The following is a 15,054-nucleotide window of genomic DNA, read 5'->3' on the forward strand; positions in this document are numbered from 1 at the left end:
TGACTCCACCCTGGTCTGTTCAGACAGTGAAAATGTGCAGGAAACTTTTTAAAATATGTCTACTCTACATCCATTGAAGATTTTCTTTATGTACAGAAATTGAAGGTGTCTAACTTGAAGTGTGGTGCAGGAGTTGATCAGAAAATGGCTGGAACATGGGTGCGTTCCCAAAGATGTGATTGTTCTGTTTGCTTTACAGATAGAAAAATCTCAACTGAAGTATCACAGTAGCTGTTTTGAGATCCACCCTGAGGGGTGAGATGGATCAGGAGAGTTTTCTCACCTTACCTTTGTGACTGGTACCAGAGCTTTGCCACACTAACTCATGATAAGCAAATTTCAGAACAGAGAACTTAACAGGGGAACTGTGTCCCCTCAGAATTCAAATGTCAGGTACTATACAATATCCCTGCAAGGTTATGTAGGTCTTTTTTATACAAATGTGTCATGTATACAAATGTTTAAATGGTTTGGGAAATTTAACTGTGGAAATAGGTGTTTTTAGATCATGAGGAAATTGTCTGGAATGTATTGCCATTTCAGACGTGTCCTGAGTATTTGCAGTAGGGAACTAGAGGAAAATATATTGGGAAGGAAAACAAAAACCCACAAACCTTATCTACTTCTCTTAAAGAGTGCAAGGATACTGACTGTAAGCTATAGTTTTGCAAGGGCTTATCTTTTGCACAGATGACTGCAGCCGGAGCCACACTTTTATCAGCAGCGCTCCGTGCACAGTCAAATGCTTATACAAACCTCCTTTTTTTCCTCTCCGTAATTAGCGAAGGGCTTGCACTGTACTTAGTACAAGCAAGCACCAAGCTACCTAGGAAGGCAACAACACCTCAGTTAATTCGCTTCTTCCGCCTGGCCCCGGCCGGCGGCGCGGCGGGGCAGCAAATGGCGGCCGCGGGGCTCCTCCCGCCGGGGCGGGCTCGGCGCTGAGGGCGGCGGAGGCGGAGCCGCGCAAAATGGCGGCCGGCCGCCTACCGCCCGGCGCCCTCACCCTCAGGCAGGTACGGGCCGGCGGCTCGGGCAAAATGGCAGGAGGTGACAGGGAGATCCCTCCCCTGCCTGGGGCCGGGTGGCGGGGCCGGGGCTCGCCCACCTGCGGAGAGGGTGAAACCTCCGTGTTGGCGGCGGGTAGCAGCTGCGGGAAGGCTGCGGGTGGCTGCTGGCAGTGGGGCCTCCTTGTCAGCAGGCACCGCCGCTGTTGTGTTTGACATCAGCCACCGCTGCCACATATTTGGTGCTTGGCTCGTTCCTTTGTACGAAAGTTAAGTTTCTCAGGCAGGGAACCAACGCTAGGCCCTTTATGAAGGGAGATGCGGAGCGTTGTGGTTATTTCTGCGAGCGGAACGGAGCCATTGACAGCTCCACTCGCTGTGGTGTGCCCAGGGCCAGGGCAGCAGGCTGACATCTCTCTGTCCTCAGTTCCTGAGGCGCCAGCAGGTTCTCCAGCTGTACAGGAAGATCCTGAGGGCCCTCCGGGACGTCCCTGCCGAGGCAGATCGCCGCTATTTGAAGGAGTGGGCCAGGGAGGAATTCAGAAGAAATAAGGATGCTACAGAAGAGGTGAGGGGTGGAAACGGGCAATCCCAAGCACGTGGCCTGCGGAGCGATGCGTGCTGTGTGCTGTGCTTTGCCACCTGCTTTTGTTTCGGGGGTGTCACATCAAGGCTTGTGGGGAGTCTGCTGCGACTAATTTCTCTTAAGGGGTATTTGTGTGGAGAAATACTTCAGCATCTCTGAGTATCGTCGTTTCTTCATGGGGGTACTATTTCTCTGACTTCCAGATAACGTTCTGGGATTAAGAAGCTAAAAACCAAACAAATCCTGCCTGCCTAAATCAAGAATCAGAAAAATTGCATTGAATAGCATGCTAACTAATCTAAGCTTATTAATGCTCAAGCTTTTTTATAGCTTCTTTTTTTAATCTTTAATTCCATCTATATTTAAGCCAAAGAAAATGAGATTGGATTTCTATACATATGAGCCTGAATTGCGGAAACCTTCGTATTTCTCCAATGTCTTTTGTCCTTTGCTTTCTAGTTTTTTTCTAACCAGTGCTCAGGGAGTTGGTGGGTGAGTTATGCAAAGCATAACAATACTTAGATAGAAAATAACGTTGACGGAAATATCTACTTGTCCTATAAAACTTCTGTCTCCATAATGCCAATAAGCAGTTGTCACTATGTACTTGCAAAGGCAGTAGACAGAGGCATAAAGAAAATACTACTAGGAGTTTGAATTGAATCTAAATCTGAGTTTTAAAGCAAAGATGTAACCAGCCCCCAAACACATTGTTAAGGAATTGGATAAAATTAATTATTCACCTGTTTTTTTTTAACCATGTTAGCAACTATAGTGTTACTTTACATGCTAGAAATAGATGACAACAGTGCTGGTAAGAAGCTACGTACACTTTAATGTGTTAAAATCTGTGCATTTGTGTAAAATCTGAGTACGTGTGTTTGTTTAGTAGCTTCAGTTTTGTTTTACAGGATGCAATTAGGATGATGATCACTCAAGGCAATATGCAACTTCAGGAGCTTCAAAGAACACTTAAGCTGGCAAAATCCTGAGTGTCATTTTTTTGACAGCTGGACTTTCATCTACTGAAAACCAGAATGTGGTTATAATAGCAGTCTTTGATGACATCCTGGTAATGTCTGAAGATGGAATCTACCACAGTGGGTTTGGTTTTGTTTTGTTTTGTTTTGTTTTGTTTCTTCCCTTTCTTCTTGGCTTGGTTATTCTTCCATGTGGGAATCACTCAGACACAAAAGACCCCGAAGAACTGAATGGATGGTGTAGCACGTGCTGCGGGAAAAGCAGAAAGCCCCCAGATCACAACAGCAGTGTGTTGGCAGGGAAATGGAAAATAAATGTAAACCAGATTATTTTGTCTGTTTCCTACTGTGGTACGTCTAAGTGGTAACACTTGTGGTAACAGCCTTTACTCTACAGTGCCAAGGATTATTTTTTTTCCTGAATTAAGAAAGCAGAAGCATTTGGGATAAATAATTGTGTCTAAAAACATAAAACATTACGTTAAGAAAATGTTTTTTATGTAGATGTTGATTTTCAGTTACAGCTGAATAAAACTTTAAAAGGCACGTCTTTATGTATGAAAATGAATGAGAGGTTTTTAGCCCCAGAAATGGTTATTCCCATGTTAATAGGAAGTATCTTGAAGGTAGTATCTAAAAATCAATTTAAGGTAGAATTACAAGTGGGAAATAACTACTTTTAATTTATGTAGTTTGAAAATGCCTTTATCTCCCTGAATTGCAGCGTATCTTATGTTTTCCCCATATAACTTACTAATGAAAATGCCAAGGTGCATCTGGGATTTTCTCGGCATAGGTAGCTAGACAGCAGTAGATACTCTACAGTAGCTGCATGCGTTTCGGGTTGTGCTTTCAGAATTTTGCCAGCATTTTCTGGTAGAAAGGGCTGACCAAATGCCATGAGTGAGTTGGGGATTGTTTTTCAGGTTTTCAGTGTTCTGATCAGTCTGTTTTGTTTCCCCTGCTGTTAATGTTCCAAAAGTGAACACAAGTCCTGGGCACGCTGCTTGCTCTGCAGCTTCAGTTCTGAGCCTGAACGGTGCTGGACAACGTGGGCACTGGAGCTGGCACTGCACGAGCAGGGCTGGGGCTGCTGTCGACGTTCTCTGTTCATCTACAACAGAGTCACAGCCCTTTGCTTCTGCGGGACATTAAATTCAAACTAATGAAAAAAGGTAAGTTAATGGGAAAAACGTGTTAGTTTTGGTTCTCTGCAGCTGATATTTGTGGGAGAAAAAAGCCACGCGTGGAAACGAGTGTTTTGTTTGTGGAGGTGGTGTCTGGGATCTCTGTTAGCCATAATCCTGCAGTCCTGGTCATTAATGTGGCATCTTTGCCGAGGAAGGTCTCTCTGAAGCCTTAGCAGTATGATCTCAATGAAGGTGCTAGAGGTTAAGATTCCAAAGTCACGCTTTGCACTGCTCTGAGGGGGGGAACGGCAGGAGCAGGTGGGGAAAGAAAAGGAGTGACTGGTTTTACCAGGCATATGGATTTCAACTGGTGGGGAAGCCATAGTGGAAGTTGTTAAAAAGCAAAAAAAAAAAAATTAAATATATATATATATAAAAAACTAGTGTCAGGTTCTTATCCTGGCTGTTGACAAAGGTGGTTGATGGCGTTGGCTGGGCCCCTGAAGTTGCTGTGTTGAACAAAGCTGTGATCGATGTCAGTTTGTTTTCACGTGCAGCCTTCCTTTTCCCCTCGGTGGTTTATTTCCGTCCCCTTGCTCGGGGGCTGCCGCCTGGCCGCGGCTCTTTCCCAGGGGACGCGAGGGCCTGCGTTCCTCCCGCGGCTCCAGTTTGCTGCGCTTACGGGTTGCAGCCGCGCAGGCCAGGAATAGCTCCTGGCAGGCACGGGTGGCCCTGCAAGTACCTCACCCGACCTCCTGAGGTCTGCTGGCTGCGGTTTCCAGCCGTTGTGACCCTCTGCAGTGTCAAGATCAAATTGCCTGCCAGAAACCATTAGGAGCCCGAGTGTACTCTGCTAGAGCACCTGTGTTTACACAGTGTGCCTGAGAGAGGTAGATAACATGGCTTTTATTTTTTGTTTTAAAAAGTTCTTCAATTCCAGTAGTTTTGAATGCGGGAGGAACTGCAGAGGCGAGTAGGAATGAATTTTAGGAGAATGTCTCCCCTTGGACTACACTTGTTAGCTTCATAAAACCTCTAAAATCAGTAACTCTGCAGCCAAGTTACTGCCTTGAATCACTGCTGCAAGGCCTGTAGCGGCAGCGCAGGTCTGTGCGTTCAGGAGGTTTGCTAAAACCACAGCCTTTGTGTTTCCCTCGCATTTGTGCGAGGTGAGGAGCGTGTGCGCCAGCAGCGTGCAGCAGCCTCCGCAGTGCCAGGGGAGCGCATTGGTAACGGCAGCACTCGGTCCCTGCGGCCTCACCCTGGGACAGCTGGCAGACCTGGCTTCCGCGTTTTATAGCAAAAACACAAAATAACAGAAGCTTGGACTTTTGCAGGCCGATTTTCTCCTTTCCCTTCTGATTTTGTCTATTTTCTCTGGATAGGAAAACATTGCAACGCAAGGATTCTGAGCAACACTTATTTTAATTACTTGGCAAAACAAGTCGCTTTATCAAGGGGATATAAAACTTAAATAGCATGCTTCTGCATTCCTACAGTAGCTTAAACAAAACTGTAAACATACGAAAGTGTCTATATGACTATGGAAGTCAGAGCAATAAAACTAGTGTTTCCGTAACCGCACATACACGTCTTGCTTTGATAGTGCATTAATAGGAATTTTTAAAAAATAGTTACATAATACAATTCTTCTTTGCTTTATACATCTGCTAAGAACACAAAAAGCTTAATTGCTAATTTGTTAATGGTATCAATACTGGAAAGTATTTTGTATTAATTTTAGGGCTCCACAGTATAGAAAAAAATAAATCTTTCTCCCTGGCATCTGGTGCCACCTTGTATTTGAATTGGTTTTGTCCAATTGTTCCGTCACGGTATGTTCAGTACCTCTACTTCTATTAAGAGAATCTCGTGGAGCCCTCCCCGAGGTACACGGAGGGAACCCCACGGGGATGCAGGAGCAAGTTACGGTGCATCTCGTTTACGCAGCACATGGCGCACCAGGACCCAAACGTGGCTGACGAATTCAGGTGTTACTGGTGGAACAAACGCAATTGAAAGTGAATTACTCTGTGAATTACTGTCAGAAACCGTCACTGCAAGCTTTGATTTTTATTGCAAGCCATCCCTAAAAAAACTGAAAATGTTGCTGAGTTCTGTTTTGTGGGACTGTGTGAAAGCAGTCCTGAAACCTGGAGCTTCACCAGGGCCCAGTCTCTCTCTTTAGAGACACATGGGGGAAAACAGCGAGCAGAATTGTTCAGAGGAACAAAGGAAGACAGTCCAGATAAGGCAGCTGGGAGGAAAGCCAGACCCTACAGAAGAAGAAACGTCTGCATACAGAGAACCAAGCTTTCACTTCCTTACAGGACTGCTTTCAAGCCTCTTCAGTGACTTCAGCTGTTTGCTGCTTGAAGGAAAAGAGCTTTCCGTAAAAATTACGCTTAGCAAGTAGAGCATGGTTATGGTAAAATACTTGCCATCCATGCCCTAAACAGAACTTCTGTCAGCTCACTCGATATGGCCCCCACAGCTGCGTAACCACGAGGAGCTTTGCCACCAGGACACCATTAAGAGAGCCTAATTGAGCATTTATTTTAGTAATGTATACCAAATGAAAAACAACGTGGCAACAGAAGCCGCCGTACCTAACAGGGCAGCTCACATCAGTGGGCGCTTGGCCTCTCCCACCAGGAAACCCACACCGCTCCCTGCTCGAGCTTTGCTCGGCTGACCAGAGAGAGGCCGCGGGGATCAGCAGCCCTTCAGCACCAAGCAGTCGCTGCATCACTGCTGACCCAGCCAAAAGCTCTCAAACATCCGGGATTTATTTCAGTATTGGCGTCACCTTTACATGGGGCGTACGGCGGAACCCTCTCGCCACACCTGACTTACACAGAAATAAGAAAATTCCCTTTTCTGAAAGCGGATTTGGTTTATAATGCAGTGTGTTTTCAAGCAGCACCTGAAACTTGAGAGTGCAAAATGTAACGGGCTCTGGGAAATAACGAGGAAAGGATCTAATCTGCAGCATTTTGTCGTCGGTACAGTCTGCATGTGAAGCTCCTTGGTTCTGGAGTTTCCAAAGTTATTTCTACTCCTAAAAAAAGAGCATTTTGTTTGGACGTGCCAGGCACTACCAGTACGTATCTACGCCTATCCCAGATTCCTGCACAGCAGGTTCCAGAGTGAGTCCTGCTGCTCGCCTCGCCCCGCCGGGTGAATGCTAGCTTTCCTTCTGCACCTTAGTCCTTAACTTGCTGAGCTCCTCCTCCAAGCTCCTTATGTGCTCCTTGAGAGCAGCTTTGTCTTGCTGAGCTTTCTGGTTAGCTTGGCACCGGGCTTCTTCAATCTTCCGTTCGTACCACTTCTCCATCTGAGTGGAAACGGCCTCGAAGAAGTACTGGGTTATCTCCAGGGCCTGCGAGGTGTCTCTGAGCGGAGGGGCGGGCGGCTGCCCCGCCGGTGGAGCGGGCGGCTCCTGGCTCTGGTGAGCCCCCGCATGGTGCGGCGCCTTGTGCCTCGGCTGCCCGCCCTTGCTGGATTTCTTTGTCTGAGTTCCTCTGTCGACGAAGCAGCCGCTCTGCGGGTCGGTCTTCGCAGGCTCGGCCAGGGGCTGCAAAGCCGCCTGAACCTTTACGTGTCGCAATTTGGAGCCCACAAGCTCGGCGGAGGGCAGCTCCTGCTGGAGCCTCTGGAACGTGCTGGCACCGCCGGCTTTGTCCTTTGGCCGGACGTCTGGAGCAGGGGCTGAAGAAGCAGCTGGTCCAGCAGGGCTCAACTGCTGCTCCGCACCTATAGAATAAAAACACGCATTTAGAAAAGCCATGGGCATGCACTTCAGCCTTCAGAAATCCTTTCTATACTAAGTGTGCTGAATGATGGCGTTTCCCATGTACGGCGCGGTGTGCGCGGTGTAGGGGCTTCTGTTACTTTTTTGTATCTCCACAGTCAGGTGATATTAATACTAGTGATACAATAGTCATTAAGAGAGAAAAGCTGGTGCAGACAGGGAAGCTCTGCATTGTGGCTGTGGGACTACAGCCTACCAGCAACCAAAGGTCTTCACAAAAGGGAGGCGTAACGAACATCAGGCTGAGATGTCTGATGATCAGCCTAAGTAGTCACTGCCAGCCTGTATTTATGAATCCCCTGCTTCTGCGAGACTTGAAGCCCTGCTAACTTTGCAAAAACAACCCATTCTGATGCTTCTGACCTGTTCAGCACAGTAGCTCACAGCCTCTCTGCTGCCACATCTTCTCTGTCTCTAGTCTAGTGGGGTGTCCGTGTCCATTGCTGTGCTCTTTGTGTGATGCTTCGGGAGGGTATACACAGGGTATTTCACAGAAGCCCACCACTTTGACAGTGCTCTCCCTGCGTGCCGAGACCTGGGCTGGAATTGTGTTCTGACTGTTTCGTTGTACTCGGAAGCTTCCTTGGTCAGGCACAGAGAAGTGGCTTGAACCAAGGTCTTCTCTATCCTCAGGTGCCTACGATCCCTGAATGGGTTTCAGTGTTTTCAGCTGTGTTTTTTCCCATTCCGTAATGAACTAATAATTGAAAAGTGGAAAAAGTGGAAGATTTTTTTCTATATCCCTGTAGTTTAAATATTAACAAGGGCAATGAGTATTTCAGGTTTACATCCTTGCACCCTGCCATTAGAGGATCCATACATCTGAAGAGCACTTAAAGCAGTATGCTTTCTTCAGTGAATTTTGGACAACCTGTGCAGCTTCCTGACAGGCAGGGCTGAAGTAACTCTGACTGGGAAGCTGCAGAAATTTCAGTAAATATTCAGAGCATCAGAAGTCTTGGCTTCAAAGACACACTGGCAACGTTAGGAAGAGCCAGTGCAATTCCACCCAAGTAAAAATAAAATCTAACCATTCCCACTGGCTGCCTTGAAGCATATTACAAGACGCTACGCATACAGGTGGGGGAGAGCACGCGGCCAGAGTCAGTACCCGCGGTGTGAGTACAAGCATCCCCCCGTCAGTTAATGAGCGTGCCTTTGGACGAATGTGATGTACGTACCTGACAGGGTTGTCCCTGAGGCACCGTCCTGCTGCATGCAGAACTGTTGTCCGAAGCTCTGTTCGGGCCCCGGGCCTCTGCTCCTGCCCCCGTCTTCCGAGAGGCTGTTGGGCAGGGTGGCACAGGAGTGCTGGTGGGAGCCCTCCGACGGCAGCAGGGGCTGGGGGGCTTTGCAGTCCTTGGCGCCGTGGGGGTTGTGCTCCGTGTCCAGGGTCTCGGTCAGGGACTCACAGGTGGACAGCGTTGATTTTGGTCTTGATGACCTGGAATCTCCAGAAAGCTTCAGCTCCAGATTCTGAATCTTCAGCATGCACCAGGTCTTCAGCTCATCGACCAAGGACATCTGCGAGGAAGAGGACACACGTTAGGCGATCCTGGCACTACAGCCTCTGGTTGCTGGGCTGCTCAGGTTGTGCAGCAAGGACAAAGAGAACTGAGCGTGGTACCAGTGGGCTTAGATGCCTGGACAGATACGTATGCTGCCATGGGGAGTATACAGAGCACTGCAAATCAGAAAAGATGAGGAAATGCATACTAGCTAAGGAAAGGCACCGCTTCAGTCCAAGCTACCACCTGTTATATTTGAATTTCTACTTCAAATGCGACTCCAAGTCTTCTGATCAGGGCTGACTTACTTAATCATAAAATAAAAGGCACTTTCCAAGTGCAAGAAACATCATGTGCTCACAGCTGCCATTTTTTTTAAGAGTGAAATTCAAATCAGACACTTCCGGGACGCAGCCTTGTACCAACCTCTGCTCTTCTGTTCATTTGGTGATAACGACGAGCCCAACACCACATGATAAATTACTAACAGCTTTTAAATTACAGAAGTGCTTAATAAGTGTCAACTGCAGAGGCATTTGCCAGTGATCATTTTAAAAATGAGCAGCTCTTTTCCCTGGTACGCACATGGCATCGGGAATTTAGGTCAGAACCTCTGACGAGCTTGGGCATTTAGTCTGCGCATTTAGAAAAGGCCAACCCAGTTTTTCAGTAGTTTCAGCTGGACTCAGCAGCACACGGACAGATGACACCACTTAATGGCAATTTCGAGTCCTGTGGGAACACAAGCCTAAGACATCACAGAAGCCAGTATCATACCTATGTCTCGTACTGTGGGAAAAAAAAATAAAGCTTTTTGAGTTTAAGTACTGTTTTTTGGAGAAAACTGTTTTGTGGGTGTGAGGCCAAGGAGCTTGATCAGTAGTTTAAGCTGGGATTATCACAGCAGCCAGCCTTTTAACACAGATTTGGAACTGTCTTACAAAATGTTACGACCTTTTACTAGAACAAAGAGTATTCATCTCTTAATTCTTAGAAGAACCCCAGCAATGAGAAAACAAATTGTATTTTAAGCTTACTGTGAGTGGAGCAATACAATTTTCTTATCATGTTTTAGTGGTGAGTTTGTGCAGAAACTAGAGGAGCAAGAGCTGGCTCTCTGTTGGAACAGTTCCTCTTGTAACGTTGGTTAACAAGCCTATAAAAAGAACTTGCCTACTGGCAGTACGACACAGCCTGGAGATGGCGTGCTGTTGCCAAAGTCGGGGGGAAGAACTGCAGCCTTTAATTTGTGGGGAAAAAAAAGATGAGACTGAGAAGGGGGAGATTTCCAGGGCGCGCAACCAAACGGATGAGAAATGAAAGGAACAACAGGGACTTTGTGACTGTTTGCAGATGTTACCACATATTCCTATAACTAAGGGAAAGCTAAAGCACAACTGTGAAAAATTTAGGCGTAAGAATTTGTACAAAGCACTACGTTAGAAAAAAAGATACCTTTGTTAGAGATCCCACCTTCGGGCCCACCAAATTAAATTACAACAGTCGGACTGGATTTCACACCGCCCGCTTCTAATGCAAAAGCTTTACATGTTTGGTCTAGAGATTCAGGTGGTGAATAGGAATCATCTGTCCCCTGAAGTCCCTTTGCCTGTTTCAGCAGTTTAGATAACTCTCCGCTCTTCTCTCTGCTTGCTGGAACAAAACTCCTGTGCTGATCCACCTGAGCTAAGAGGGAGGAGCCGTTTCAAGCCCTACCTGCCGTTTCTCTCCCTCGTTTTTTTCCAGCTCAGTGTGCTGCTGCAGGCGATGAAGGCACTCTGTTCTCTCTGCGGACAGCCGCTCTGACATCAGCTTGTCTAAAACACGGAGCTGGGGAAAAAAAACATGACTTAGCCAAGGCGATCGTGTTAAAAAAACAAAACTCCGTCTGCGGACCTTGCAAGTCACAGTACGCTCTGCCTTTCAGGCTTCGTTTCCAGGAATGGTGCCAACTGCAATTTGATGTAGCTTGCAAAAAGGTCCGATCGCAAAATTATTTAATGAAAAAAAAATACATTAAAAATAATTTAAAGGATCTTGAACATCAGTGTAAAGAGAATTCAACAAAATGGGTTTTTACAATTACGAACTACCAGCTGTAGGACAGCACTCTCTCTGTAAGTTTCCCTCAAGCAGGTTAGATTTATTGTCTAAAGAAGCACCTGAAGCCACTTGCACATTAAATACGTTTTTTCTCAAGACCCCAGCTTGCAACATTAGATCCCTGTGGAATGTCACAGTTCCCTGGTCTTGAATATAAGCTTTCAGGTTCATTTTTACAACGCAAGAAGCAATAAACGAACCGTGACAATGAAAACACTCATTATGCTTAGGCTATGTTTCTAATAATCTTGTGGGCGAACAGACCTCCGGGTCGTACTCTTACTTGATGTTGAGTTTTGCTTTCCATCTGGCCCAGCTTAACATTCATCTTATCTTGTACTGTCCCAAACTCAGCTTTTATCTCCTCCACGGTTGCCTCCAGCTGATTCTCCAGTTTGTTTATCAGGGGCTCACAACGACATCCATTTATTGGCGCCTGAAAAGAGGAAAACATTGGCTTGCTACATCCTGCTGTCCTCCTAGCGCACTTGGAACATCAGCGCAGCTTCTCTGAGTCACTATTGAACTCTTTTGTACCATGTACCACATCTTACCCTCCTAATAATATCTTACAGCTCAGCAAACAGTACATTAGTTGGAAGAACACAGACTAGAAAATGATTGATGTCGTCTGTATGCCCAAATCCTAACGCTGGGGCTTCGAGCAGCAGTGAGGTTGGCTCACACATGCTGTGGTACTGACTGTGTGCCGTATGAGAGGGCATCGCCTCACAGACCTGCTCCCTCGTCTCAGTGCTGTAATTCTGAATTGTATGGTCTGATTTTTGGGGATGTGTGGTTTTGTATGCATTTGTTTTTTTTTAACCCAATGCCAATAACATGCTCATTTTTCGTACTGCAAGGCAAGGTCTCACCTCTCCTGCCTCCCGCCACCCTGCAGGCATCTGGCTGACCTTCCAGCTGCCTTCTTTGACCTGCGTGACACCGTCCCTGCACGGGGAGCTGCACTGACCACACTTAATTCTCTCAGGGAGATGGCGACAAAAGGCTCCCTTAGGCAAGGACAGCTAATCCTCACAGGCTTCCTTTGCAGTCTTCAGACGGAAACTGGCTCCTTCGAGGGTGTCTGGAGCCCAACCCAGGTGCTCTGCATCCGCCTGCAGAGGAGCCTCCCTCTCTCCTTCGGCCCTACAGTGCTGGTCACAGAGTACGGGTTGTTCCCTCGGCAGGGGAAGGTGGGTCAGTTGCGGCGTGCTAGAGAAAGTTTCAGAAATGCATGTACTTAAAGACACTCTTGTTTGCTATTCAGGGCCTGAGGGCATCAAAGAAGACAGGCTAAAAAGAAGGGGAGAGAGGAGTGTCCTGTATTTTCAGGAAATGCTGGAAGGGAGTCTGCATTAAGCTAAACTTTTTTAATAGATTAGGTTTGTACACAAAGCCTGCCTGCTCCCTACACCTTTCTTCCTGCTCCCTAGATCTTTCCTACCTGTCCATCCTCCATCCTACCATCCCTAGGGGTAGGGACATACTCGTTTTAGCATCTGAGAAGTCCTCCTTCCTTCCTTCCTATCCTATTAGGATAATCCCATAATGCCCCTGTCTGGAAATTTCCCCTGTGTTACACAGTGAGATGTTGGAGACCAAGGCGTGTAAAGCCTCTGAAGTCTGACTTGACTGATCTCCTGAATTTCCTTCCAGCAAGGGAACGAGGATAGCTGTGGAGGGATGTGAAAAGTTAATGAAATGAAAGGATTGATCTCCCAGCGGTGCAGGAAGGCAACGTTAAGAAAACAACAGTGCAGATGTTTGCAATGTCTACGGGGTCATTTGCTGACTGATTTCATGCTGTTATAGAAACGTGAACTGGTAAGTACTAGCAGAATAAAATAAACCGAGTGGAGTAAAATAACCATTTCTAAACTGAAATAAATGTACATGAGCTGCTACTCCTGGTCTGTAAACCAATTTCTCTACAGCTCCTGCCTCCAGCGATCCCAGAATCCCCGAAGACTTGCTGCAATAAACAAAGAATTGAAACAGGATGTATTGAGTACACTCGAGCGCTGGGTTTAAGTAGTAAGCGTCAGTGCTCACACAACTTTCATTTATTTTCATTAGAAAACCTTTTTTGCCTTTCCTATCAGAAATCTTAATATTTCAAAGTGTATCCTTTAAGTTCCAGTGCCATTCTCAATCGCTGTTCACACCTTGTCTCCAAAAAGTTACTACTTTCTAGGGCAAAACTCGTTACCCGTTCCTTAGCATACATAAAACCATCTCGCTGTGTGCCTGGCTTCATGCCAAAACACAACTGAAGCCCAAGCAAGGAAAATAAAGCCGCAGTCATTATTTCATACTCATGGCATGGAGCTGATCGAGAGCATTTTCTATCTGAGCAGCTAGCCGTGCCCCGGCCATGAGTGCTGCTCAGCGTGCCTCCCTCCACGAGGCAGCAGCTCGCTCACCTGCATCACCTTCCCATCCTTCCCTCGGTAGAGGGTGTACAGCTGGTAGGCTCGGACCTCGTGGGGAGGCGGCGGAGAGGAGCAGTGATGTTTACTTCTGCGTTTTGGCAGGTTTTGCTGGGGCCGAGGGAGTGTCTGCTGATCGGCCGGGGAAATGGGGTCGGAGAGCGCTGAAACCTGTGTAAAGCACAAGCAACATTTTACCTGCTTATGAGCCCCTTAGTAAACTATTCCCGGTGGGAAATCCTTTTATGAAAAATCCTTTTTGATAATTACAGCAAAAACCTGATCAAAACACAAATCCAGCTGCATTACTCACCACAATCTTGGTTTCTGTCAGCACAAAAACCAGATTTCTGCACAAACCCAGCTCATGTGACCCTCAACAGGAGGATTTCCCCACCAGAAATCAGTTTTGTCTGAAGGCTGCCTCTGCCCTGTGAGCAGGGCAGAGCTGGTGCCCTGGCTCACTGACACGCCAAAGGGACACCTGTACTCAACAATGATCCCGCCTCTCTCTGCTGTTTTAAATCTACTGATACCTTCTCCTTTGGCTTTTTCTTTTTGCTCTTCTTCCCTTTGGGATCCGGAGAGGCTGACCGGGGCTCATCCTTCAGATCTGTTTTCCTCTGCGGTGGCTGGTCGCTGCTCTGGGTGTCGTCAGCAGCCGAGACGCTGCCCTGCTTGGAGCAGAGACAGGGAGTTCAGAGCAGTCGGGGAGACGGGGAAAAGGAGTTTGCTTCCATTTCCTAGTCTTGAGCTGCTCTGCACACATGGGCGGGCACCCAGCAGCAGAACACAAGTGGCCTCCCCTGGCTGTCCCACACAGAGAGCTGCTGCTCTCAGACACAAGTGACAGATCCAGACAGATTTAGCCCCAGTGGCTTTTATTCCCGCTCCCCCTGTGCAGGGACAGAGTTGGTAATGCCAGGCTGTACCTTGCTCTGTACCACCTCATCCCGTGGCACCGACTGAGCTCGCCTCTCCTCCTTCAGCCTCTCCCTCTTCTTCCTCAGGCTTCTTCCGCGATTGAAGCGTGAGACCTGGAGGCAGACGGCACTGTTACTCAGGGATGTCATGCTCCTTCCTGATACAGAAGCCAAGAAATAAAGCAGACGTAGTTTTCACCTCTCCTAAAAGGCAATATATGAAGGAGAGAGCGCTCCCAGATGCTGACGGGCCAAGCAGAGCAGGCATTTATGCAACACCCAGCAGAAACGTAGGCATCTTTCATAGCAGAAGGCTAAGACTACGGCGTTGTGGCCCCTTGGGGGTAACCGGTCTCAGCCCCACCTGTGTCAGGGCCAGAGTTTACTGCCAACAAAACATTTGCAACGTACCTGGGATGCTTTAGTGAGCAGAAGCGCAACCTCAGGGTTATTGTGCTGTCTGGCAACCTCTAGAGGGGTCTGACCTGCCTGAGAGGAAAAAGACGACAGCATTTCCTTCAAAACACTGGAAATGGAGGATTTCTCCACCTGACGTTAGTACGTGCCCCGT

General features: G+C 47.4%; 2 protein-coding genes across 9 annotated transcripts in view; one reads left to right on the forward strand and one right to left on the reverse strand.

Moving 5' to 3' along the window:
* Positions 1-863: 863 nt before the first annotated feature.
* LYRM2 (LYR motif containing 2) lies at positions 864-3,119 on the forward strand. 2 transcript variants are annotated; one of them, XM_048049526.2, is made up of 3 exons: positions 864-1,016; positions 1,435-1,575; positions 2,505-3,119. In XM_048049526.2, exons 1-3 carry the CDS (start codon positions 972-974, stop codon positions 2,583-2,585), a joined length of 267 nt encoding a protein of 88 aa, XP_047905483.1. In that variant the 5' UTR covers positions 864-971; the 3' UTR covers positions 2,586-3,119. The 2 variants fall into 2 exon arrangements, with proteins under 2 accessions (XP_047905483.1, XP_047905482.2); XM_048049525.2 differs by having other exon boundaries at positions 957-1,016; positions 1,399-1,575.
* Positions 3,120-5,109: 1,990 nt separating this feature from the next.
* The window catches only part of ANKRD6 (ankyrin repeat domain 6), a 116,097-nt gene continuing 106,152 nt past the window's right edge, over positions 5,110-15,054 (reverse strand). For all 7 annotated transcript variants that reach the window (XM_048049517.2, XM_066994538.1, XM_048049519.2 and 4 more), the window contains 8 exons: positions 14,895-14,972; positions 14,493-14,597; positions 14,097-14,234; positions 13,555-13,731; positions 11,412-11,564; positions 10,742-10,855; positions 8,699-9,041; positions 5,110-7,459 (listed from right to left, as the gene is read on the reverse strand). In XM_048049517.2, the coding sequence (XP_047905474.1) occupies positions 6,891-7,459; positions 8,699-9,041; positions 10,742-10,855; positions 11,412-11,564; positions 13,555-13,731; positions 14,097-14,234; positions 14,493-14,597; positions 14,895-14,972 (1,677 nt within the window). In that variant the 3' untranslated portion in view covers positions 5,110-6,890. The remainder of the gene's footprint in view (positions 7,460-8,698; positions 9,042-10,741; positions 10,856-11,411; positions 11,565-13,554; positions 13,732-14,096; positions 14,235-14,492; positions 14,598-14,894; positions 14,973-15,054) is intronic.

This window comes from Anser cygnoides, chromosome 3 (assembly GCF_040182565.1).
Source record: "Anser cygnoides isolate HZ-2024a breed goose chromosome 3, Taihu_goose_T2T_genome, whole genome shotgun sequence".
NCBI lineage: Eukaryota > Metazoa > Chordata > Aves > Anseriformes > Anatidae > Anser > Anser cygnoides.

What these genes read in the sequence shown, in the direction of transcription:
- LYRM2 (XM_048049525.2), top strand. Translation starts at nt 972, where the DNA reads ATGGCGGCCGGCCGCCTACCGCCCGGCGCCCTCACCCTCAGGCAG. An exon ending in GCGCCCTCACCCTCAGGCAG is followed by an intron (nt 1,017 to 1,398) that starts GTACGGGCCGGC and finishes TGGTGTGCCCAG; the next exon opens with GGCCAGGGCAGCAGGCTGAC. An exon ending in ATAAGGATGCTACAGAAGAG is followed by an intron (nt 1,576 to 2,504) that starts GTGAGGGGTGGA and finishes TTTGTTTTACAG; the next exon opens with GATGCAATTAGGATGATGAT.